At 47.8% G+C, this 24,612-nt stretch overlaps 3 protein-coding genes across 4 annotated transcripts in view; 1 reads left to right on the top strand and 2 right to left on the bottom strand.

Moving 5' to 3' along the window:
* NR1H3 (nuclear receptor subfamily 1 group H member 3) overlaps nt 1-413 on the bottom strand; it is a 39,061-nt gene extending 38,648 nt beyond the window's left edge. The window contains exon 1 of the mRNA XM_019552012.1: nt 320-413. The gene's annotated coding sequence lies outside the window, so the exon portion shown is untranslated. The remainder of the gene's footprint in view (nt 1-319) is intronic.
* Nucleotides 414-8,341: 7,928 nt separating this feature from the next.
* ACP2 (acid phosphatase 2, lysosomal) lies at nt 8,342-19,595 on the top strand. The gene is made up of 11 exons (XM_019551247.1): nt 8,342-8,479; nt 8,568-8,663; nt 8,813-8,899; nt 11,646-11,798; nt 12,131-12,229; nt 12,404-12,493; nt 15,632-15,764; nt 15,860-15,948; nt 16,629-16,735; nt 17,269-17,444; nt 17,527-19,595. The coding sequence occupies exons 1-11, from the start codon at nt 8,357-8,359 to the stop codon at nt 17,661-17,663; spliced, it is 1,290 nt and encodes a 429-aa protein (XP_019406792.1). The 5' UTR covers nt 8,342-8,356; the 3' UTR covers nt 17,664-19,595.
* Nucleotides 19,596-20,000: 405 nt separating this feature from the next.
* Nucleotides 20,001-24,612, bottom strand: part of DDB2 (damage specific DNA binding protein 2) — a 21,202-nt gene continuing 16,590 nt past the window's right edge. For both annotated transcript variants that reach the window (XM_019551241.1, XM_019551239.1), the window contains exons 8-11: nt 23,294-23,439; nt 22,961-23,125; nt 21,833-21,878; nt 20,001-20,880 (exon numbers count right to left, since the gene is read on the bottom strand). In XM_019551241.1, the coding sequence (XP_019406786.1) occupies nt 20,633-20,880; nt 21,833-21,878; nt 22,961-23,125; nt 23,294-23,439 (605 nt within the window). In that variant the 3' untranslated portion in view covers nt 20,001-20,632. The remainder of the gene's footprint in view (nt 20,881-21,832; nt 21,879-22,960; nt 23,126-23,293; nt 23,440-24,612) is intronic.

Below are 24,612 nucleotides of genomic sequence, written 5' to 3'. Positions count from 1 at the left end.
GGTGCAAGGGAGCTGGACTCAAGCAGAAGGCACCCCGCACCTTGCACACAGCAGACGGACCCAGGCAAATGTCAGAGCCCAGCTGGGGCTGCGGCCCTCCCTACACCCACAGCCCGGGCCACGCATCTGGCGGAGCGCGGCGCCCTCCAAGCGGCAGAGCTGGGGCTGAGGGCGGCACGGAGGAGCGGGCGCCCGGAACGCGGGAGAGCGGCTCTGCCAGGCCAGGCGGCACGGGGCCCAGCCAGGACCGGCCCGGCAGCGGCCGGGAGGAGGCTCCTGCCCGCAGATGCCTCCTTGAGCCGAGCGAGGGGGAAGTTACCCGTGGGCGCCGGGCTCCGGACCGGGAGCCGCCGTCCGGGCCGCAGCCGCGCTGTCCCGTGAGCCGCGGCGGCTGCGAGTCACATGCTTGAGCTTCCCAGCGCCGCCCCCGCCTCGCCCCGCCCCGCCCGTCCCGGGCCCGAGTCCGAGCCCGCCTGCACCTGCGGGCTCAGAGAGGGGGCCCCGCGCCCAGGCACCCCCGCACCCCTCCTCCAGAGCCCCCCGCGCCCTGCCCACGAGCATCCTCCACACCTCCCCCCGCACAGCCCTACAAATACACACCCACGTGCATCCTCCACAACCGTCCACACACACCCCTCCACGCACCCCTCTCACAGCCCTAAAGTCCTACAAATACAGACCCACCCACCCACAAGCATCCTCCACAACTCCCTCCTCCATCCCCCCCACACCACAGCTGCTTCCACTCCCCCTACACTGTACCCCCACTGTCCTACAGATACACCCCCACTTCCCCCATACACACACCCTGTCCTGAGGCACCCACTTTAAATGACCAGCACTTTCTCCGACCTCCCCTCCCTCCACGGGTGCAGGTGACCTTCAGCCCTGTGTGTAGAGAGCACCAGTAGGCCTCCACCCCACCATGCCCCCCTCCCCGTTAGACCGGCCTCACTTGTGCCACAAAGAGAGGAAGGGACAGAGCCTGTGCTCAGCTCCTCACCCCATGGGACCTTCGCACTGTCTCCAGCCTGTTTCCTGTCCCAGGCTCGCCTGACAGCCTCCTGTCATCTTTTGTTTTCTGTCCCCTTCCTCTGTGGCTCTTCTCCTCCTTCCTGCCTCCCTCAAGTTCCCCCCACAGCCCTGCCAGGAAAAAGAGAAGGAGAAGATGCTGAGTCAACTCTGGAGCAGGTGTCAGGGGAAGCAGAAGTGACCTCCTCCCTTCACTCTTCTCTGAACACAAATCCCATGTACATGCACAGGGGTGCTCATTCAACTAATCAAGGCTGCTCTGACACATGCTAATTAGGTGCCCCTTCTGAATTACTTAAGAAGGCTTACTTCTTCTACTGACCAGAAAAACAAAGGGTCTCTCTGAGGGTCCACACAGCCTTTTGTACTAGCTGGATTAAACTGATCGAAAAATAACACCTTAGAGGAGTGGTTCTTAACCATTTTAGACTGGAAGTACCCTACATTAGTCTTGAGCTACCTCCTCAGAAAATGCCAGCTCATGAACAACACATGCCTCCGGCATCTGGGCAGGCACAGCGGTGGTGGGAGCGTGGCAGTGGGAGCACAGCAGCGGTAAGCAGGAGCTCCTGCAGACACCGCCGGCAGTGTCAGTGGCCAGGTGGCAAGTGCTGACCAGGGGTCGGTAACCGCCCACAGACGCCACCGGTGGCAGTGGCGGCCAGCGGGGATCACTGACCACCCGCAGATGCTGCCAGCGGTGGCGGCAGGCGGGGGAGCAGTGACCACTCACAGGCACTACCAACAGTGTCGGCAGCGCCTTTTTGTAGGGGATGCACCGCTGCGCTCAGGGGGTGCGTGTGTACCCAGATGCACCCCCTATGTGTTGCTCCTGTGCCATCTCCTAGTTTTCACTCATTTTCTGATTACTGAAAAATAATTAAGCATTTTTTTGGTTGCAAAGCACTCAGAAAGACCACAGCAGGTCAGAATGTTTTTAACACTATGGGTTCCTATTTGAAATCCTGGATTCTCTTGTGAATCATGTTTACACACCTAATAGTGTTAACATTGTGTGGCACCCCTGAAAGAATCCTGAGGCACCTCGAAGTGCCACAGTACACTGGTTAAGAATCACTACCTTAGACTCATGTGGTCAAGATCTTAGAATCCCAATAACTAGAGACAGGACAATCCTAATATGACACTCAGCTGAACCCCTCCCCTCCACCCTCCTTCAAAGGACAGAACTAGATTGTAGTATGAAAAAGCAGCAGACTATTCATAAGTAAGGCTGTAACCAACTCTGTTTTAAGCACCCTATAATTTTAGCTTGGAAAAATGGTTTGGCCTTAGATACAGCTAGTTTCACTCCCAAGCCAAAGAAAACTCCAATGAACGTCTTTCGAGTATAGAGGCAGTAAAAATAAAAAAATATGCAGGTTTGAAATGCAGACTTTTGTCTGGTGTTCTTTGTTTCTCACTGTTATATAACAGAATCATATTACATGACAAAATACTGCTATTCTTTTTTCACCAGTAATCTCAAAGTATAAATGCAACTCAAACTCCCTCTGTCAAAGAAACATAAAACGCATATGCCATGGAGAATAGGATTAGGAATGAGAATGACCTTAATAAACTGGAGAAATAGTCTAAGATTAATTAAATTAAATTCAGCAAGGACAAGTGCAAGGTCCTGCACTTAGGATAGAACAGTCACATGAATAAATGTACATAGGGAGCAACTAGTTTAGGCTGCAATACTGCAGAAGACCTGGGAGGAACTGAATATGAGCCAACAGCATGCTTTTTTCTTGCCAAAAAAAAAAAAAAGACTTCTGGGTTGTTCTAACAGGAGCATCACTTACAAGTCAAAGGAAGTTACTCTCTTGCTCTATTCAGCACCAGTGAGGCCTCACTGGAAGTACCATTTAAAGTTTTGGACACTGTACTTAAAAATTAGAAAGAGTCCAGTGTCAAGCAACCAATGTGATTAGAGGTCTAGAAAATGTCACTTGTAAGGAAAGGCTAGCAAAAATGAGATTTAGTCTAGAGGCAAGAAGTGAAGGTGGGCTATTTTGAACAACTTCCTTACTGTGAAGGTAGTTAAGCATTGGAATGGGCTACTTAGATAGGTTTTAGAATCTCCATCTTTGGAGGTTTTAAGAGCAGGTTGGACAACACACGTTTCAAATTATTTATTTTATTGACTTATTAGACTTATATACCAACCTTCCCAACAAAGATCCAGTGCAACTTACTGTCAGCAACAGAACAGCATATAAAAGCAAGTGGAATAGTAAAATAAAATATGAAAGAAACCCCCCTAAAAAATAACCCAGCTTATCTTTGCTGACTAAATTCTTGCCCTAGTAGGAGGGCTCTACAGTGCTTTTGGAAGATGTCCAGACTTGGGTGACCCTCAAAGGAGAGGGAATTTAGACAGGGATGATACCACCTTTAACAAAGGGTTGGACCAGATGACCTCTTGAGGCCCCTTGCAGCCTGACTTTTCTATACTTCTAAATATGTGTATACAGCAGAAGGAAATAGGCCTTATCTGAAATAAGTTTGAATGTATGGTAAAAAAACACCACAGTATCTGGAATTCAGTAAATTAAAAACATCTAAAGCTACTTGATCATGCACTCAGTTGAGAAAATGCAAGATTTAAGAGATGCCTTTCATCTAGACTTTGTGTATATACTTAATGATCAAGTCTCTAATAAGATAAATCACTTTTACAAATAATACAGCATACTGAATTACTTTATCCACGTCTTCATCTATGTGAGTATTGCCAATCATAAACATACAAAAAGTGAGTCCAATCCTTCAGAAAATGTGAGATTAAAAACAAATATTGGATTTTTTAAAATTTTGCCGACTGTTTTCTTAACCTTTGTGTTTAATGATTTCAGAATTTCTCTCCATCCTTGAATTCAAGATTACTATTTTTTTAATAACCACTAAGATTCTCACATAAACACATGGCTCCATGAGCTGAGGCATTGAAGAAAATACCAAATATCATGAGGCTTGACAATTTTTTCATTCTTTTACACCTACAGAATTCTCGGTGCCAATATGGTCCTGCTGGTATTCATTAACAGTTCTTTCTATCATCATGTATAGATGGTATTATAATAATTTAGGGACAAATTCTTATTCCTCATGTTTCAAGCAGTCTCACTGTGAAAAAGGTAGTACTAAGTGTGAGCAAAACTGGCAAAAACCCAGGTCTTCCTCAGCAGCTACATACTATTCTAGCTTCACACAGCTATCCTTAGGTGATGTTCAAGGGATAACATTAACTACAATTCAAAGCTAATGGTACTGGCTTATATATGGCAATTAATTTATTCACCATTACTCCACACTTACACTGAAACTACAGTATGAGCTGTAATTCCTGTATACAGGCAGTCCTCAGACTTACAAGATGAGGTTTTTAGAAACCAATAGTAAGTCAAAACATTGTAACTTGAAACCAATTTTCTCATAAGAAACAAGGTTATAAATGGGGGATTGGTTCCTGAACCAAGGACCAATACCCTATTTTTCCCCAAAATACCCCAGAAGGTTGTACTTGATCAATTATAGATGAGTAATATAGCAATGTTAATGTATTTATATTGTAAATAGCACTCATATTGATTTGAAAGGATTTCTTTGAACTGACTGCTGGACTTTTTGAAGGGCTCTTGTTTGGACTTTCTGAAGGGTTCCTGGCTGCAGGTTTTTCTGGAGTCTTGTATGCTTTCCTAAAGAAAGCATCCAAGGAAGTTTGGACAGCTGTTCTCCAGGGAGATGGGCGACTCAGCAAACTTGTTCGCTGGCATGGCGTCACATCAGGTAAAGCATTGTAAAGTTTAAATTGACATCAGAAAGTTGAAACAGGATGTCAATTTATAAAAGTTGTAAATGCAAAAAGGTGCAACTTGACATATTGCAAGTTGAGAACTGACTGTAATCGTGTAATTTTCCTAATTAAAAGCTCTTAGGATTTTTTCAAAAACTGGCATGGGATTACAACTGTGTATCTAAATGTAAAAAATTGCATAGTGTTTTATTTGAGGTTATTAAACACTAACTTTAAGCCTACAAATATTTAAGCACCACATTCTTAACAAAGCATGGAATTCTTACTGCTGTCAACATTAAAGACTTAAGTAGTGCTGCTCAATGCATAAATGTTTGCACAACCAGTACGCCAGATGTGGCCTCCCCAGTGCTGAATAGAAGGGAGGAATTGCTTCCTTCCATCTGTTGGCAACACTTCTACTAATGCAGCCCAGAATGCCATTAGCCTCCTTTGCAAGGAGGGTATACTGTTGGCTCATATTCTAGCTTTTTCCTCATCATCTGTCATTAGGTTGCTGTCATGGGATGGGGTTGCCAGGGATGGCCATGATACCCCTAGGGCTCTTTGATCATGCCAAATCCTGCCCAATGGGCACCCTCTCTCTCTCCCGTCACATCTTGTTGTACTATAATAAATAGGGAGGCTGCCCTCAAGTTTGTATTTTGCGCCGTCCTGATGAACCCTACTGAACCCTGTGGGTTCTCGGACTCATTTTGGGTCCCACTCCAAATGGATGCCTCTTGGGACTGCTAGGGCCCTCTCTCTGGGCAGTTTCTGCCCTTAAAGGAGCAGGCATACCTTAGTGCCCTGCAGCAGTTGCCTGCCCCATTTAGTAAAGGACCCACACTTTCCCTGGTCTTCCTCTTGTTGCTGACATGTCAAAACCCTTCTTGTTACCCTTCATATCCCTTGCTAGCTGCAACTCCAACTGGCAACTTGCTAGCTGCTTTGGCCTTAATGATTTTATCCCTGCTTGCCCAATCAATATTCTTATACTCCTCCCCATAAACAATGCATGCCCCTGGAGGCTGGGGGAGTACAGTGACTGCCCGCAGGTGGTGGAGGCAGGGGCAGCAGTGTGGAAGCAGTGAGCAGGAAGCTCCTGAATGGAGCCACAGTGGTGTCAGTAGCAGGGAGGGTGGCAAGCACCAACCGGTGGTCGGCGACCACCTGCAGAAGCTGCAGGCAGTGTCAGTGGTGGCCAGCAATCAGGGACTGCCCGCAGATGTTGCTGGTGGTATCAGTGGCAAGCAGCGACTGCCCACAGCCACTGCCAGCAGAGTCGGCAGTGCTTCTGTCAGGAGGTGCACCCTTGTGCACCTCCTATGCATCACCAATGCTAGTTGTTTGTCCAAATTTCTACTTCTTGTAAGTTTCCTTTCTGTGTTTTAGCTCACTGAAATGTTCTCTGCTAAGCCAAGCTGGTCTTCTGCCATACTTGCTAGCCTTCCTGCACATTGGGATGGTTAATTCCTGGACCCTCAGTAAGGTTTCTTTAAAGTACTCCCAGCTCTTCTGGCCTCCTTTCCCCCTCAGCCTGGCCTTGCAGGAGATCCTGTCCATCAGGTCCCTAAGTGAGTCAGTCTGCTTTTCTGAAGTCCAGGATGTGCACTCTGCTGGCCCTCCTTCCTTCCTTTCCTAATGGATCCTGAATTCAATCATCTCCTGGTTGCGGCTGCCCAAGTCGCTATCCACTACTACATTCCCCACCAATTCTTCCCCATTTGTGAGCAGCAGGTGAAGAATAGCTTGGCCTCTAGTGTGCTTCTCCAACACTTGCACCAGGAAGTTGTCCCCAACACTCTTCAATAGCTTCCTGGATCGCCTGTGCACTGCTCTCCCAGCGGATGTCAGGGTGACTGAAGCCACCCATGAGAACCAGGGCCTGTGATCAGGAAACTTCCACTAGCTGTTTGAAGAATGCCTCACCCACCTCATCCTTCTGGCCTGGTGGTCTATAGCAGATATCAACTATGACATCACCCTTGTCACTCTCCCCTCTGACCTATCCCAGAGACTTTCAACAGACCTATCTCCAGTTTTATACTGGAGCTCTAAACACTCATCCAGCTCTTTTACATAAAGTACAACTCCTCTTCCTCCTTTTGTCCCCTGCCTGCCCTTCCTGAACAGTTTATACCCATCCACGACAGTGCTCCAGTCATGTAAACTATCCCATGACGTCACTGTTATTCCAATCACATCATAGTTCTGTGACTGTGCAAGGACTTCCCATTCTTCCTGCTTGTTTCCTGGGCTCTGTGCATCCATGTGCAGGCACCTGAGATAACTAGCCAACTGCCTCATAATTTCACAAGATGAGAAAGCAGATAGAATTATGTATCTCAAAATCAAAATCGGTGGTGTGTGTATGTATATAAGGCCACATATATTTGGCCTTCTTATATATGGTATATAAGGCCATAGATACATGGACTTCTTTATGAGACACAAAAAGGTGATAATCATAATGCTTTCCCTTTATAAATCACCTTTAATAACATATAAAGCCCCTGACACAATAGGCCAGATTTAGTTGAAGCCTATAGGTAAGACAGCAACTAAAGTATTACAATTATCATTACAAACAACATCCACACTTCTGTGCTCAACCAGAAAATATCTGCACATATGCTCTGTACGGCAGTTTTTCTCCCCAAAACCAGTCTGCTGTGAAACAGGAGCTATACCAAGTCAAATGCTGATGTATCAGAACTGCTTAAAAATGTCAGTAGTGACTTTTCTTAGTACACTAGGAAATGTTTAGTCTTAAACAAACCTGCTCCTCTTTCCCCCAAAAAAAGACCACAGCCATTTGTGACAGATGGTTTTTATTGTAAAATTTCCGTTCTTAACAGCGTTTGTTGTAATAATGCTGTGTACCTCAGTTTCCCCAACGAGCTGCACCCAGAGAAAGGAGGGTTAATAGAGGCCCTGCTGAAGAGAGCGGCCTACTGCAGAGACAACACTGAAGGCCAACAATAAATGGCTTGTATCGCTGTCGGGTGCCCGCCCTTTCGAGGAGGTGCTCCACAAGAACCGAAGGAAAAAGGCGGAGATAGGTGTGGCAATGACAGTGGACCCGCCCTCCAGCGGCCAGGCAGGGCAGGGCGTGGCGGGGCGTGGCGGGGCGAGGACAGACTGCACTGGGGAACCGGGTCCAATACAGCTCTTGAAGCAGGGTGAGAGGGCGGGACCTCAACCCCATTTCTCGCGCTGCTATTGGCAAGGAGCCCTCGCTTTGAGAGCCGGCCCTGCGGGGGGCGGGGGCCACGGTTCTGATTGACAGCTCGCGAGCCGGGACACCCTTCTCCAGACGTCGCCCTTCTCACCTCCATTTCCGGTGCGCAGCCGTTCACAGTCCCCACAGCCCTCATTCCCTCCCTTCCTGCAGCTTCCGTTCCTAGCAGGAGCTCGCGCCCCCCTTTCCGCGTGTTGCGAAATGTCCGTCCGGCCAGGCCCCGCGGCCGGCACCGCCCGAGTTCCGCGAGAGCTGCGGGCCAGCTGGGCAGCGCCATGGCGGCCGGGAGGCGGCGGGGCTGGGCGGCCTCCGCGCCGCTGCTGGTGCTGCTGGGGCTGGCGCTGGTTCCGGAGCCGCCGCTGCTTGCCCAGGCCCGGAGCCTCCGCTTCGTGACCCTGGTGAGGGCCGGGCCGGGGCGGGTGGCGCGAGGCCGGGCGGGTGGCGGCGGCGCTGACTCCCGCGGGCCCGGGCGCTGCTGTGTTGCAGGTGTACCGGCACGGCGACCGCTCCCCGGTGAAGGCCTATCCCCGCGACCCGCACCGCGAGGCCGCCTGGCCGCAGGGCTTCGGGCAGCTCACCCAGGTGCCTGCTGGGGGCGGGCACGGGGCCGGGAGGACTACGGCAGGGAGGCGGGGGGGGTTGGGGGGCAGGGAGGTTGGGAGATTGGGGGCAGGGGGCTTGGGCCGGGGCAGCCCGGGCTCCCTGATGACTCACTCTGGGCCTGCTGGCAGATGGGGATGCAGCAGCAGTGGGAGCTGGGCCAGGCCCTGCGGAGCCGCTACCATGGGTTCCTGAATGCCTCATACCAACGGCAGGAGGTCAGTGTCAAACAAAGCATCTGCTGGAATAGATTTTATTTCCCTTTCCTACAGAGCTACCAGAGACAGTTTAACCAAGTTAGCCTATGCATTGGTCCTTCCAATCCTTTTCCTTAAGGAGAATTGGGATGTCAGAGAAGGACTTAACTGGGAAGTCCTGGGTGTCAAGCTCCAAAGGAAGTGAACTCGGAAGGGAGAAAAAGAAAAACTGTAATATAGCTTGTAGCTGGAGAAACTGTTCTTTGTTCTCTGTCCCCAGCCCACCTGCCATGCCTGTGCAGTAGAGTGCCTATTCATGCAAGACCTTCCAGTAGCTGGATCTGTCATCTGTAGAACATCTGACCTACGCAAATGTTGTTAGCACATGTCAGAAACCTAAGTTGCCCATTGAAGTAAAGTCCTTGGGATATAATGGATCTTGTCAAGCTGGGTTACATCAAGAAAGTAGAATATGCCTGTTCTCTGATTTGTTTCCACTGTCAATTTCTGAATTGAGCTAGGGAGATCTACTTGCCCTTAGCCTTTCATGCCTCATTGCAAACATCCCAGCTTAAAGGGCCAACAGGACTGAGGAGGAAAAAATATAATGAGCTTAAAACTCTTTGTCTTACAGATACTAGGATAAATTCAGCCAAGGGTTAATTAGAAGCAATACCACTGTAAGAGGGTTAAAAATGCTGTGAAATGGGCCCAGGAGTCAAAGTTGGAAGATAATATTTGGTACTGTTTCCCAAAGTCCTGAACCCTGATATTAAAAAAGACAATTTAAAATCATGGTTGATCATTCCATGGAGCAGCCTGACCAGGAAACCAACTTAAGATAGTGCTTCTTGGAAAAGTAGCATGCAATTGCTGTCATTACTAACCAAACCTCTCTATTTGCATCCATGCTCCAAACCAGTTACTTGCTTTTTCCTTTTCCTTCTCTGTAAGTTTAATATTACCAACAGAGGAGTTTTCACCCAATTTGGAAACAGCTGTTGTGAAGTGTCATTATTCTAATATGGGGCCTTGTAAAAACTATGTACCATGGCAGCATAAAAATACATATTCCAACCCTCTTTTCCAGACTGTATGGTCCCTTCCTAAATCTCTCTCCTCTAAAACTTTTCTGTTTGCTTCCTGGTTAATGCAAAGAACAACCTTCTCCAGACTTTAGTTCTCTTCTCTGCCTTGCCTTCTCTTTTAGGAAGCACCATCTCTGGATTGCTGTCATGTGAGCACTGGTCATCTGACATAGCTACAGGCCAGATCCCTGTAAAAGGGTACTGAAACAGACATGTTTGTTTAAGGATTTAGTGGTTTGTTACATTGCTCTAGTCTGCTAATTCCTGCTGCTCCTTCAGGGTTTACCTAGGCATTCCTTCATCTTTCCTAATGGAGAAGGGTTTTGCTGCAGCTTTGCTGAGTCATGGCACAGTTCACCTAAAGTGGATAGAAATAGTCAGTCTAAAAACTGACTAAATCTTGCTAAAAAGTAACAGTTTGCCAGATACAGTTTGATGCTCTGTGAAGTAAAGCAACAATGTTTCCCCTTTCACAGCACAGTTGCTCTGCAACTGCCCATTTTCAGTCACCATCACCAAAGCTCCTGACCTTTGGCTTCACCCCTGACTCCTCTTGCTTTATCTATTTCTTCTCTAATGCCCTGACTACCTGATGTCATACCTGATCTCAGCCCTCTCTCTGGGCCAGGCCTATCTGTCCCTCAGACCTGCTCCATGCACTTCTTCCCCCACTCCTACCCCAGTGTCTCTGGTAGGCAGTGGTAAGGTACTAAACTCTCAAAACCTTAATTCTTCTTGAAACTGCATTTGCCCTTCTCTCCTATGAGGGCCAAGCTTCCCCTTCCAAGCTCTGAAGTAATGAATGTTCTATGCTCTTTCCATCCTAGGAGCTGAAAAAGTTTTGATACAGGAATGTGAAGCTCGTTTGGCCAGATCTAGACCATAGGGCTTCTTGTGAGCTGGATGACCCATAAGCAGTGGTGATGGATTTAGTCCCCACACTTGTTAGAGCTGCTGTATCAGTGTGGCTCTGGCACCCAAGGGGTAACATCCCTGCTGCTTACCTCCCCTCCCCTCTATTCCCTTCCATCAATCTTTGTCACCAAAGGTGTCTGAGTCCCAAATAGAGTGATGGGTAAGGTGGGGGAAGGGAATGGCAGCAGCATTAACCTCTGGGTTCTGGAGTTGTGTAGAGGTGGATCATCCAGTCCATCAGAAGCTCTGTGAACCAGATGATGCACCTGCGAGGTTGGATGTTTGATACCCCTGCTTGAATGAATGAAATTTCAGCACCTTTTTCTGTCTGTACTGTTAAGTGTATCATTACTGCCATGATTGTGCTGAGGCACAAATTCTTGCACAAATTTCTCAGTGAATCAGTTTCAGAGCTAAACTGAGCCAAGGAATCCACCCTCCAGTCCTGTGCTGTAAATGCTACATTTACTTTGTGTACTTGTCACCAAATACATTTCTGCTTCTTCTGCCTGCTTGCTTCTAACTCCTACTTCTCACCTGAGTTCCTCCTTCCCTCCCATCTGTCTCTCATCTCCATGCTGTGTCCCACACTGTCCTGTATTACACACCAAATTCCTTCTCCCCTACCCTGGGAAGTGTTCCATCTGTAATGGCCTTGGCACGCTTGCATGCATTTTTTTTTTCTTTTTCTTTTTTTGCTCTGCATTCCCTTTTCCATGGTATAGTATTGATATGAGCAAAATGTATCGTCTCTACCCTGGTAGATCTTCATTCGTAGCACAGATTATGACCGGACCCTGATGAGCGCAGAAGCCAACCTGGCGGGCCTCTACCCCCCAGAAGGACTGCAAGTGTTCAACCCGAACATTTCCTGGCAGCCAATCCCTGTACACACAGTGCCTGACTCTGGGGAAAGGGTGAGTCATGTCAAGGGAAAATACTGTCAGCACAGACACTAGGTTCTCCTCCATCCAAGAGCCTTTCTCTTCAGTGTTCATGTTCACTCAGTCCAGAGCTTCCCTCCCATCACTCCCTGACCTGCCTTTCCTGCTCCTGGGCCAAGGAAGAATTCAGGGTCTCTGCTCATTCAGCACATTAAATACAGCATCTCAGTGGAAAGGAGATGCCTTCTCCTGGCAGACATAGAGGGTTGGGGTGTGGTACAGTTGTTAATGTCTGTTAGGAGGATTCTGTACTCAAATGTTCCAACCACCAAGCTCTTCTTTCTTTTTCTTTTGGCTCTGTCCAGCTGCTGAAGTTCCCATTGTCCCCCTGCCCACGGTATGAGCAGCTGCAGAATGAAACCCGGCAGTCAGCAGAGTACATGAATAAAACCAGGCAGAATTTGGTAAGTGAGAGTCCTGTGTAAAACAAAGGTTTCCAGAAACCTGTGGCAGGGAAGAAGCCAGCTTTACATAACCAGAGACAAGAGGGAGGGGTAGGAAAGTTCTGCTTTGCAGATTAGAGTGTGCACTGTGTGGTGGGCGAGAGGAAGGTCCCAGTCTCTTCTCTCTCCTTGCAGCGGTTCCTGAAGATGGTGGCAAATGAGACAGGAATCCAGGATGTAACCCTCGAGTCTGTCTGGAGTGTATATGACACACTTTTTTGTGAGGTGAGTTCATCTGAGCACCACCCCGCAGAGGGAGGGACCCAATATCTTTGGCTAAATTGAATGTGATTAGGGATTCACTAGACTGGAAAAACTGGATTTGGTTGGAAACAAATTTGTATTGTACAGAAATCTTCTCTTTCTCCCCTCATAATTAGATATAATCTGTTGCTTTCTCAATAACCCCTCCATCTCCAGGTGCACATCAGAAACACAGCCTCTTGCTGCATGGTTCAGAGGCTGCACTGGGGCCATAAGAAATAAACATCTCTAACAGAAGTTACTGCAGTCCCAAATGGTTACTTCACTGTGGGCAAACTTGAGTTAAAGTCTAAAATCCATCCTGGCTTTTTTTTTTGGTTCCCTGCTCAAATCATTAAAAGCTCCCATGTAATATTCTTGTGTCTGCCCCTCTCTCTGCTACTTTGGGCCATTCACTTCCTGTCCTATGCCTGAACTTTCCCACCTGTTAAGGATTAACTCTTCCCCCAGATTGCAGGAGCTATCAGGTTTAAGTCATCATTGTTTGTAAAATGTTTTGAGACCCTCTCACTCAGGAAGGCCTTAAAAAAGAGTGCACTGTTATCTTTTGAATACAAAAATCATGTTAAGATGGGAGTTAAGGTTGAAAGCACATACCAATAATAAAGGGTTAAATACAAAACCAAACAAACATGTTAGCCATGTACTGTATCCCAAAATAAACATTTTAAACCCACAAGATTTAGAGTTAGTATTAAAATGAAAAGAAAGACAAATTTGTAAAGCTGAGGCAATGTACATTTAAAACAGCAAATAACTTTAACACTCTAGCTTGTAGTGTGTCTCCAGGCAATAAAGTACAAATAAAATTTCTGCATTCTGTGTGTATTTTCTCTGAGATGAGATTTAAACTGATTTTTAAAATATGTATTAGATGTTTTGTACTTTCTACCTTTATGGTATGATTACAGAGTAGAATTTAGGGTATCTTGGCCATCTTTATCAAAGGCAACCTGTGGTCTCAATACTGATGGCAGCCATTTTGAAAGAGGCAGTGGTGGCAGCAGAGGGGAGCCTGGATGTAGGCTCCAAAACCACGTGCGCAACTAAAACATGAACGATTAACACATTAATCATGTGCATTAACCACAATTGACAGCCCTATTAAAAACTGGTGCAAGCATCTGTACAGAAACTGTGTTTAGTTTAATCTTGTAAACAACAAGCAAACAAACTAGATTAGATTAAACTGAGATCACATTTTGCCTAAATTTAAGTCTGTATATACCTGAGAGTCTCAACCAGGATGTTGCAGCACCCTGAGGTGCTGTGAGATCTTTTTAAGAATGTTAAGTGTGCAAACACACACAAATGATTCACAAGATAAACTCCGATTTCCAATGTGAATCCATAGTGTCCAAAACATTCTGACTTGTGGTCTTTCTGAGCTTTCTGTAACAGAATTGCTCTTTTTTTACAGTAAAAAAAAACAGTGACAGCTTAGAGCGAGCATTTTTTGAGGCATGTATCAGGTGTAAAAACACTAGGAACCATTGCTTTGCAGTGTTTGAAATAAATCCATTTAAAGACACACTTTCTTATTTAAACTGCAAGTTTGAGTACTGATAACGATGGAGAGCTCTGATCCTGGGAAGGAGATCCTCCTGCTTCACACAGCAGAATTGTTTTGTTTGTTTTGAGTGCAAAATTCAGCTTCCCTAACTCAGGAATCATGACTAGCACCTCCACAACATAGATAGGATCCTTGTTTGATCACTACAGTTTGGTCAAAACCTTCAGGGTTTGCCTACGCATAAACAAACACAAAGCAGAACAGCTCTAGGTTTTGGCAAGACCCAGACCATCAAATTACCCGAGTATCTAAATACTACAAAATAACATGTTTCTAAGGAGTCTGCGCTAAACCTCCCTTAGTCAGCTCATCAATTAATTTAACTGAATAGTCTGAGTTTCACCATTATTTATTAACAGCGAAGGTTTGCCCCTTCTAGACTCAAAGATTCCGTCTGGATTGTTTGTTGCATTCTTAAGCCTCTGGTTTCTGTCATCTTGTTTGTCCTTTTGGGCAAAGCACATAGTAGTGTAGTAGTAGCTTTTGCCATTCCTTGATTGTTTCAGACCTCCTTATTGGCATGAGTCCTGCTGTCATGAAGGAATGTTGATGAAACTACAGTTACTAACAAATAAATTCCAATGGCAGAAACACTAGTGGCTTGGAGCTCTGTTCTTTTGCAAAAGTCCTCCTTGTTAACAACCTGCTTAAACTTTCTTTGGATGTAAAGGATCTAGAATTCAAAGAGCATCTCCTTGGCAAATAAAGAAATGGGGGCACCCTGAAGGAAAGCTCCTCCATACATTGGTACAACAGGACTGTACTGGAGACTAGGTATTTTCCTTAGTTACTTAGAGCTCCACTTCTTTCTAACTCTCACAAGCAACACTATAAGGGAAAGACTTTGCTGAGTAATACTGTCTTTTTTCAAAGCTGAGGCAGGAGATTCCCCTGCCCCTCCCCCCACCACTAGCTCAAACCAACAAAAAGCTCCAAAACCAGAATTTCCTGACTGCTTAGTAAATGAATGCAGAAGCAAATTTACTTCCCAGGCTGCTGACAGGTACCTGATCTAAGCAGTGGTGAATAGATCCAAAAGTACTCCGCATAGTTTCTCTTGCATTATATTGGCACATGCTCTAGAAATGTGACACAGGAGAGTTGTTGACCTATTTACCTTCTGCTGCAGTTCATCCATCTATCCAAGTATGCTGGCTGTGTACAAAGCAGACTCTTTCTGTGTCTCCCTGCTCCCCATGTTCTTACCATGGAAGTTATTAGGCCCCTCTCCTGGATGCAGTGACTGCCACTAAGCACTAGCACTCTGCTAGTGGCCCTGATCTTCCCTGCCTGTAGTAGCTTTGTCTGATTCTTTCATGTTCTTGTACTTTGTATTTTTATTTCTGGCTCTGTGTAGTCTTGAGAAGTCAGAATCAGCCCCACATAAAATAGATGTCTCTTGGGCTCACTCTATACACCAGCTGTGTTTATACAGAAACACAGTCCCTGGTTTTTAGTATCACTATCAGTCCCTATGCTTCTCCAAAAACAGTGACCATTCCCATTACTATCCCATTACTTTCTAGCAAGCACATAAGATGACGCTACCACCATGGGTGACATCAGAGGTTATGGTTCAGCTGAAACAACTAAAAGACTTTGGCTTTGAATACCTGTTTGGGATCCAGGATCGAGTGGAGAAAGCTCGTCTGCAAGGCGGTGAGTGGACAAGATGGGAAGGAGGTGGGGCAGGGTAGGACTCTCCTGCTGCCCAATCTAGCTTTAGGGTCTGATCAGCCATTCTTGTTCCTCAGGGGTGCTGCTGGCTCAGATTAGGAAAAACTTGACTTTAGCAACAAATACCTCTGCACCTCGGCACCTGAAACTGCTTGCCTACTCAGCGGTAAGTCAGAATGTGGGAGCTGCCCTTGTCCATTCTTCCCATCTGCTGTAGGTTTGAGCCTTGATTGTGGTGTTGAACCTTCCTGTCTTTCCATGTAGTCTCTGTCTACCATATCCAAGAGACATAGCTCTGCCTGTTGCTGGGTCTGCTGTAGACTACTAGAAAGTGGCCCTTCTATATACCTCCCTCAACACAGCTGAGCCACAGACAGAAAGATGGGCTTGGGGGTTACTACTCCCCAGCCTTGGTAGTTGGGTGGGGGCTTTTCCAGTGTGGCATCTCAGCAGGTGATGGATTCAGACACTTATCTCCCTCCTGCCACCTGATGAGCTGGAATGTCCAGTGTCTCTTCCAGAGTTGCAATCAAAGTGGTCCCTAAAGGCTGACCCCGGGGGAGTAGGGTAGGCTGGTATGTACAGCTGCATCTCATTCTTCCTTTTTCCTGGTACAGTCTTCTGTACCAGAGTCACCTGATTAGCATCATTGCTCCTCTCCCCTTTCTCTGAGTCATCAGAGCATGGGAATGCACAGGCTTTTCCTTCTCTGATATGGTTCTGAGTTAGGTCCCCCATGCTCAGCACAGCCTGTGGTCCCTTTTGAGGCTCCCCCTTTATGGATGTCATCCCAGGTGTCCTTTCCTATTTGTGAGGGATGATTCATGTGTTCTGTTTCTTCCTCAGCATGACACCACACTCGTGGCACTGCAGATGGCTCTGGATGTCTACAACAGGGTTCAAGCACCATATGCCTCATGTCATATATTTGAGCTGTACGAGGAGGAGGATGGGTGAGGGCTACCAAAAGGGCATCAGCTTCATCCCAAAGGTTAAACATGTAGGCTAGACTCCAACTTCATGGTGGCACCCGCTGCCTTGCCCCCAAATAGGGAAGAGAAAAAGAGATGGGAAATACCAGTACACAGTACACCCACCCAGCTCTTTGCTGCCACTTTTATTTCGGATGGTGGCACTTCTCTTATAAACTGGAGCTGATCAGTTGTCCCACATGGCTGATCAGAGAAATGGTGCCTTTTAAAATAAAAGCCACAGCAAACAGCTGGAGTGGCTTAGCAGTCCTGTGTAGCTATTTGCTACAGCTGTGTATACCCTCAGTTACTTCACAAACCTTCACCTTTGTAGGGGGGTTAGGAACCCAACCCTGCCAAGTATCTGGGTACAACTTTACCAGAACAGTGAGTAAAAAGTAGTTACCTTTATAGAGTGCAAAACAGATGATGGAAAGAGGTGGGCACTTGATGGTCATGGCAGGGATAGTTCCAGCCAAGGGAAGGTACCACTTGTATATCTGTTCTGTTCACAGCAACTTTTCTGTAGAGATGTTTTTCCGGAATGAAAGTGGGAAGGAGCCTTTCCCTCTGATGCTGCCTGGCTGTCCACAGCGCTGCCCCCTGGGGGATTTTCTGCGACTCACAGACCCAGTCATTCCCCAAGACTGGGAGCAGGAATGCCAGATAGCAAGCAATGTTCAGGACACAAGTGAGTGCTGTATGGTCTGTGGAATAGTAGAAAAATGAGAGCTTGTGTGCTGCTGTGCTGACTTCTTGCTTTCTCCTTGCAGAACTGATTGTGGCTCTAGCTGTCTGTGGATCCATCCTCTTCCTCCTGATCATCCTCTTGTTGACTGTCCTCTTCCGCATGCAGTCGCAGCCTCCTGGCTACCGGCATGTTTCCAATGAGGGAGAAGAGCAGGCATGACAGTCACTCCAACCTCTCCTCATGCAGCAGGAGAGAGCAGTGCTGTTCCCAAGGATGAGTGGATGTCCTTCAGTGATTGAGTATTCTTCAGCTCTGACCATTGCTCCCCAGACTGAAGCTGGGCTTTGACAAGACTTTGACAGAACCTGGCTGCTCCTAAAACTAAACATGTTTGCAGAAGGTGAAGTGCCACAAGTGGGGTGACTTCAAAGAAATAAAATATCCTCTCCTGAACGTGGTGTGCTATATGGAATCCCGAATTCCAATTCAGTACCACCACTCAAGGACTCCCCTTCTATCCAGTTTGGCCAGCCAGGGCATTGCGTCTCAGGAAGACTTTTTCCTTCTAATGATTGTAAACTTTACCACTCACCCAGACTGCAGCAAAGGAGCCGGATCTCTCCAAAAAGCTGTGATCTCCTGCTCAGCCAGGAACTGCCTTGTTCTTTTGTCAATTTTTGTGTATATTGTAATCAGCCTAGTGGCTCAAGACAATGGAAAGGCTGGGCCTGGGCCAGAGCCCCAGCTGGTTAGGGACTGAATCCTCACCTGCTCTCTAGGCACTCTGAGCTGCTGGAGATCACAGGCAAATTAGGAATACTTGATTAAATCATTCCTGTCTTTGCTACTTGATTGGTGCTAGCATCTGGTCACTTTCCCCCTCCCTTATTCTATATCAAGAGTGAAAAACCAGCCTTAAGTCAGGGCAGGCCTGTAAACCTGACATTGGGTCCAAAGTTCATTGCCAGGGTAGGCTGGACATGTCCAAACTTGACAAAGGCTTTGCCAGGTGAATTAACCTGTGATGCCCAATTTGTGATCTTTCCAAGCTGTCACACACCCAGCCCTGTTGTGCAATGTTACACAAAGGAGAAAGTGCCCTGCCTGTTCCCTGGGCCAGGAGCTTTGATTACCTTCATAATGCTGTCCTGCGGAGCTACAATTGCTTGTGGTTATGAAATTATCAAGCCCTTTTTAAAGCTACAGCCTTTGAGCTGACTGCTCTAGATTCCTCTGGTATGTATAGCTACAGCCTCTTTAGGAGGAACTGGCAATACTCCCTGTACCACACTGTGGGCAGAGGTTGGCTATAGGACCAAAGAATGTGCATTGCAGGGGGAAAGTATTACGCAGCACTCTAAGGCCATGTAGCAGAAAAGTCTGTTTCCAAAATCAGAACGGACACCACCTCCACCAGTTTTTTCCCCATTGCTGAGGCTGTTGTTCATGTGCCAGGGTTTGGATCTTCTTTCAGAAGGGTTGCTAAAGAGTGAGCATACCTCTGCCACTTTGGTGAAAGCAGCAAGCATCTTTGAATGCTGCGATGGGCGCTGGGAATATTATACTAAGCCCTCGTCACCTTGCCTGCCACTTCCTATTTTGTGGTTTCTGGCAAAAGATGAGAGGCTGCAGCAGGCACCAGAGGCACTAGCTCTTCACATGGTGATGCTGCACATTCACTTCCCAGTTTTAGTTCCCTTTCTGGTCCAGTTCTCTTCCCTTCTTGGCGACAGAGGCCAGTACTCTGATTACAGGCGCTTCCTTTTCTTCCCCTACTGTGGATCATGGGGCTTTTTCCCTCAGCATAATAGGCTGCTGCCAGCATGGGAACTCTCTCAGCAGAAGCTGTCTGCTGCTCTCAGCAACTCCCTCACCTATTTCTCCCCTTATTATGTTTACTAGGGATGTAAACATAGGTCACCTGCCAGTCAAGACAGTGACAAAGAACAAGCAGCTGCTCACAGGAACAGGCATGAGGAAGAGAGGTAAAAGGAAGTGCATTAGAGGCAGCCAAGCCTATTTTTTTTTAATCCAAAAGATTTTGCACAAATGAAAGAGAGGTTTCTAGTGATTAAGATTTGTGAATGAGTTTCTGTAATTCTATTGTTATTTCTACCCCTCCTCTTGTGCATTAAAATCAATTTGGGACTCAGCTTCTGATGCTTCTTTTCCTTTGTGTTCATTCACAGGCCTGTTATCTCTTCATAGTCAGACATTTGTGGAGTCTATTGCAATGGACTCCTTTTCAAAGCATGAAGATTGGGTGGGAGAGGCAGCAGGGAGGTGATGGGGGACTGGGTGTGGGGCAGAAAGGGAAGGATGGGTCAGGACCCTTATTAACCAGCACACCCATAAAGTGATCCTAAATAAGATCTGCACAAAATTAACACTGGTTTTGGCTCCCAGTACCTAACATATTCAAGACTGAAAGTCTTCTATGTTCTTTTACAAGAAACCTTCGTAGAAGGACCATCTATGTAAATACCTACCACACCTCTGCTGGTATAGGCTCAAGAAAAAACAACCGCCCCTTCTCCTCCCTTAGAAGAAGCTCTGTATGGTACAAAACGTTTATTAATTCTTCAATATTATGAACAACAAATTCCAGTAGGGCCCAAGCCAGGGCCAGCAGTCTTTGGGGGCGCACACTGCCCCTTGGCAGCTTTGTAAACACAAACTTTAAACCTTAAAATCTTTCAGGTTGACAGCAGCCCTGAGATGTGGGACTAGGAGAAAGGATGTGGGAAGAGAATCCTCAGGTTCTGCTTTGGGAACATTTAGCCCCACATGTGGAAGAACTGGAATGAACAAAGCAACTAAAACTCTGAAAACATGAACTACAGCATTAGCAGGGCCACATCTCAGCCTTGGCCGTTCCACATTGGCCTCACATCCTGCAAGCCTGGTAAAGAGCAGGCCTCAAGCATAAGTACAAGAATGCTCTTTTCTGGTTCCTGCAATGAATGCTAGCATACAGCATGATGTTCTGGCTCCTACAATGCTTGATAGAAGTGATAAAAGTGTGTGTGTCATGCCCTCTACAGGAGAAGCTGGGCAGTGACACCATCCCTTCAAGGGGGAATGAGAGAATAAGTGAAGCAACATAACACTCAGGGAGAAAGGACATAGCAGAAGGCTAGTACCTGCAGGGCACTCTTGCTCACTGTGTCAGTAACAGCTTTATCTGATTAATCCTCTAGATCCTTCTTCTGCTTTCTGCCCTGTGATTTGGTTTTTTTGCCCTTTGTTTTAGTCTCTTCCAGTTCCTGAGCAAGCAGCTTGGCTTTGAGTTTGCTTTTTCCTTGATTTGGTTGTCTCTGCCCCCCACGTTTGGAGGAGCTCCTGCCTCCAATCCCCTGCTCTGTCATGGCTTTTAAGAGGTGTTCCTGCTTCTTGGCCACCATTTCCTCCCGACTCCAGATCAAAATATTAAAACCTATTGAGAAAAAAAAAGTCAACGTGTACCCTCAGAAATACTGATGGGGCTTTAGGTCCTCTTGGGGGAAGTCACCATCTATGCCAGTTAAATATTTGGCAAGATACTACACAACATAAACAAGAAGCATCTTTTTTGGATGCTTCCCAGTCACCAAAGATGGTATCTCTTCATTCCTGATCTTCCCTTCACAGAGCCCCATTGTAAGTCTCACATACCTAGCCATGGGAAATCTTGGGGCAGTACCTAAAAGTTAGGAGATGTAAACAATTGCCTAGTTCCAAGCCTCTCCACAGAAAGAGCTGTTTTACCAAAGATTCTGCCATGAGTGAGAAACACACCATAGTAGGACCAGCTTTCCCAGGCCCTAGAGATGCCCAAGCAGGCCAAGCTGGGGGACCTTTCAATCTAATGTGTGGAGGGGGGCTGGCTCCCTGCTGCTGCATGCACTCGGGGGCAATGGAGACCCATGCCCCCCAGATCTGTGCACGGGACAAGGGCTGCCTGCTGTGGCCTCAGGCTCCTGCCCTGCTGCCTTCCCCCGGGGCCTCTGTAGCCTGGCGGGTGGGACCTGGCACTGCACAGCAGACTGGGGATGTGCAGGAAAGCTGCTTACTGCTGCAAGCTCTGCAGTGCCCTGGCGATGCATCCCCTGCCCACAATTCCCACTTCAGCAGATGTTTGCAAAGCAATTTGGTAGCAACTGATTAACCCTCAGGAAGGCAGGAGTAAGGAATACTGAGGTGGGTCTTTACCAGTTTCATAAACGAATGAATTAAGCCACTGCAAATGTTAATGGCAGAGCTCTTTTTAGCTTCCTGGGGCCCTTCCCTCCTAGCATATCCCTATTTGGAGAATCCAGTTTGCCCTCTTTGGGACCAGAACCCACTATCCCAAGTGTCCCTGTAAGGAGAAAGAGAAGCCAGAGACCCTCCCCTGCCACATCACTTACCCATGCCAGAGGCCAGTGTGTCTCCCATAGGGTTAAACTTATTAAGCTGCAGATAGAAACAAAATGACAAACTGTAAGAGTGTCACTGTTTCTCTAACAACATCAAACAACCCCATTCCCTACAAAACCTGCAGAAAGGACCCTGGCTAAGCGTGAATCCACTCTGCACAGCTCAGCCATTTAGGTTCACGTGTTTACACCTCATCTGCCTGGGGCAGTGGTTTGGCCAACAGGCCTCAGTCAGTAGGCCAGATCCACCCATCATGCTGGCATAAATCAGGAGTAACAATATTGATGCTTATGCAGTAATCGTGTAAAACTGCAGTAAAGGTGAGGCAAATCTGGCCCATACTCTCTCCTCTCTGCTCAGCTTCTCTACAGAGACAGAAGAGGTAAGACCCTATGCTTGGGAGCTGAGTGTGCTGACAAGATTGGCATGTCCTTCCACTCAGTGGGAGAAGCTGGAGGATCAGGTCATCAAAACCTGATGCAAGAGCTGTAAGTTGTGTAGATGACTTGTAACCATACTCCCACTCTGCTTCTCCCCACCCCTGACAGGGTAATTCACAGTGGCTCCAATGCACGTGGCCAGGAAAGGGCCAGATCTCAGGCACAGAGGTAGCAGCTAAGGCAGTGGTTTTAAAATTTGCTAAAGTCTCAGAACGCTTTCATAGCCCTTCTTCTGCCAAGGAACCCCTGTTCTAAAGACTGATGCAGTCGGGCAGCCTGGACAGGCAATGGCAGCACATTGCCTCCTGAACCGCTCTGCCATTACTCCCAATCTCTCTGCGGAACCCCTGAAGACCAACCACAGAACCCCACTGTTCTACAAAACACAGTTTGAAAACCACTGATCTAAGGCATCTCTTGCATGAACCCTTGACCAGGACTCTCTCTTAGGAGACTGCTCCTATGGTAGATGTTCTGTGCCACTGTAAGTCATGACAAACACTTCCTGAACTGTTCTCCCATGTGGCTAGTTCAGACTGTTTCTCCCACCACACGTTGCCATCAAGCCTCTGCCTGGAGGAGCACCTGCAGTAATGGAGGAGATGATTCCCAGCTTAATCTCCTGCTCCTTTTATCTTGCTAGCATAGTGGCCCTTTCAGCTTCAGTGTCCTACTCACTGAAATAATGCCAGATGCATTGGGGTCATGGAGCTGGCACACCATCTCCCCAGTGTTTCCATCAAATATATCAACAGTTCGCAGTTCATCCACAGTGTAGCTGGGGAACTTGGGGTCTGGGTAACGACCTGCCACAATGAGGTCATAACGAGGATGCCATGTTGCCTAAACACAAAGCAAAGAGACGGTGGGTAAACAATTCCAGAAGAACACTGTAAGCAACTACAATGCAGTGCCCTCTTGGACAGAAATTATACCATTGCATTTTTTTTGCACCTGATACTAGAAGCACGCTAGGAAAATGCCTTCTCAGGTTCCACTTGCTTACCTTACCTTGATTGGTGTGAGGTGCTGGAACTGCCGATGTGGATGTGGGATCAGGTGCTGTGGTTTGGTCCAATCTGAAGAGGAGTAGACTCTGATTTCACTGTGTTGGTCTGTGCTCAAGAGTTTGGCACCATCTGTTGGGCTGAAGTAAGCTGGGAAAGGGCAACAAGACAGATGAGAGGTCACAATCCCACAGGTACAGAGAAAAGAGATTTAAAAGTCAAGAGGCCTAATTGGGAAACTTGTAAAAATGTCTTAAATAGTTATTAAAAAGGACATGTGCCCCAACAGAAAAGGCTCTGCCCTTGTCAAGTACTTTTTCACTGAAGAAGTTCAAAACCTGAAAAGTTAACGGTGCGAGCATGTCAGGGAAGTATCCACAGGCGGAGGGAGAAAAATTATTTTGGGGGGGCTGAGTGTGCACACATCTGTGCATGTCCCCCCAGCAGGTAAGTTTTGTGGAGGAAGGGGTGTGGGGAGGGGAAAGGACTGTGGGGGGAGCAGATCAAGGCCCCGACCTGCACAGCCAGGGCAGGGCAAGGGAAAGAGCTGTGGTGAATGGTTTGTCTGGGGGAGGGGGCACCTGGAGGGGGTGGCAGCTCGTGCACTGCATGCACTCCAGGAGGCACGGGAGGAGTGTGCCCCGGATTTGCATGCAGGGCAAGGGCAGGCAGCCACTGCAGGGGCTTGGGCCAGGGCTGTGCCAGGCTCTTCCAAGTCGGGGGCTTGAGCCAGGCTGCACTTGGGGTGGGCAGCAGAGCTGGGAGCAGGGGCTAAAGTGAATTTTGGGGTGGCCTGTCCTCCCCCACCAGCCCCTCTCCCAGGGCTGCCACCACCCACCCCAAGTGCAGCCGGCCCAACCCCTGCACCTCCCCTCACCTGGTAGAGCCTGGCACAACCCTGGCCCCAGCTCACAGCAAGCAGGAGCTCACACCGCCCCACACAGATCTGAGGGCACATGACCCCGTGCCACCTGGGGTGTGTGTAGCAGCAGGAGCTGTGCCCCCTGAACGAGCCACTTGCAGCTCAGTCCCAAGCCCCACTGGCTCCACGTGCCCGCCCCAGCCTCACTCCCTCCCCACCCCTGCTGCAGCCACCGGAACCCTGCAGCTGCCTGGTAGCCCTGCCGCTGCCCCACATTCCCCACCAGGGGTCCCCCCACTGTCCCCCACACCAGGGGGGACGCCTTGTTGGACCTAGTGCTGGCCACGGGTGATGACCTGGTGAGGGGGCTGCGGGTGCTTGACCACCTGGGAGACAGCAATCATCGCCTGCTGGAATTCACCATCCAGCGCAAGGTGGCAAAGGCATGCAGTAAGGCAGCG

The sequence above is a fragment of the Crocodylus porosus genome, unplaced genomic scaffold (genome assembly GCF_001723895.1).
Source record: "Crocodylus porosus isolate Cpor-Errol unplaced genomic scaffold, CroPor_comp1, whole genome shotgun sequence".
Classification (NCBI taxonomy): Eukaryota; Metazoa; Chordata; order Crocodylia; family Crocodylidae; genus Crocodylus; species Crocodylus porosus.
Note: the sequence above shows the minus strand (reverse complement) of the source record. Positions and strands in the feature narration are given on the sequence as shown.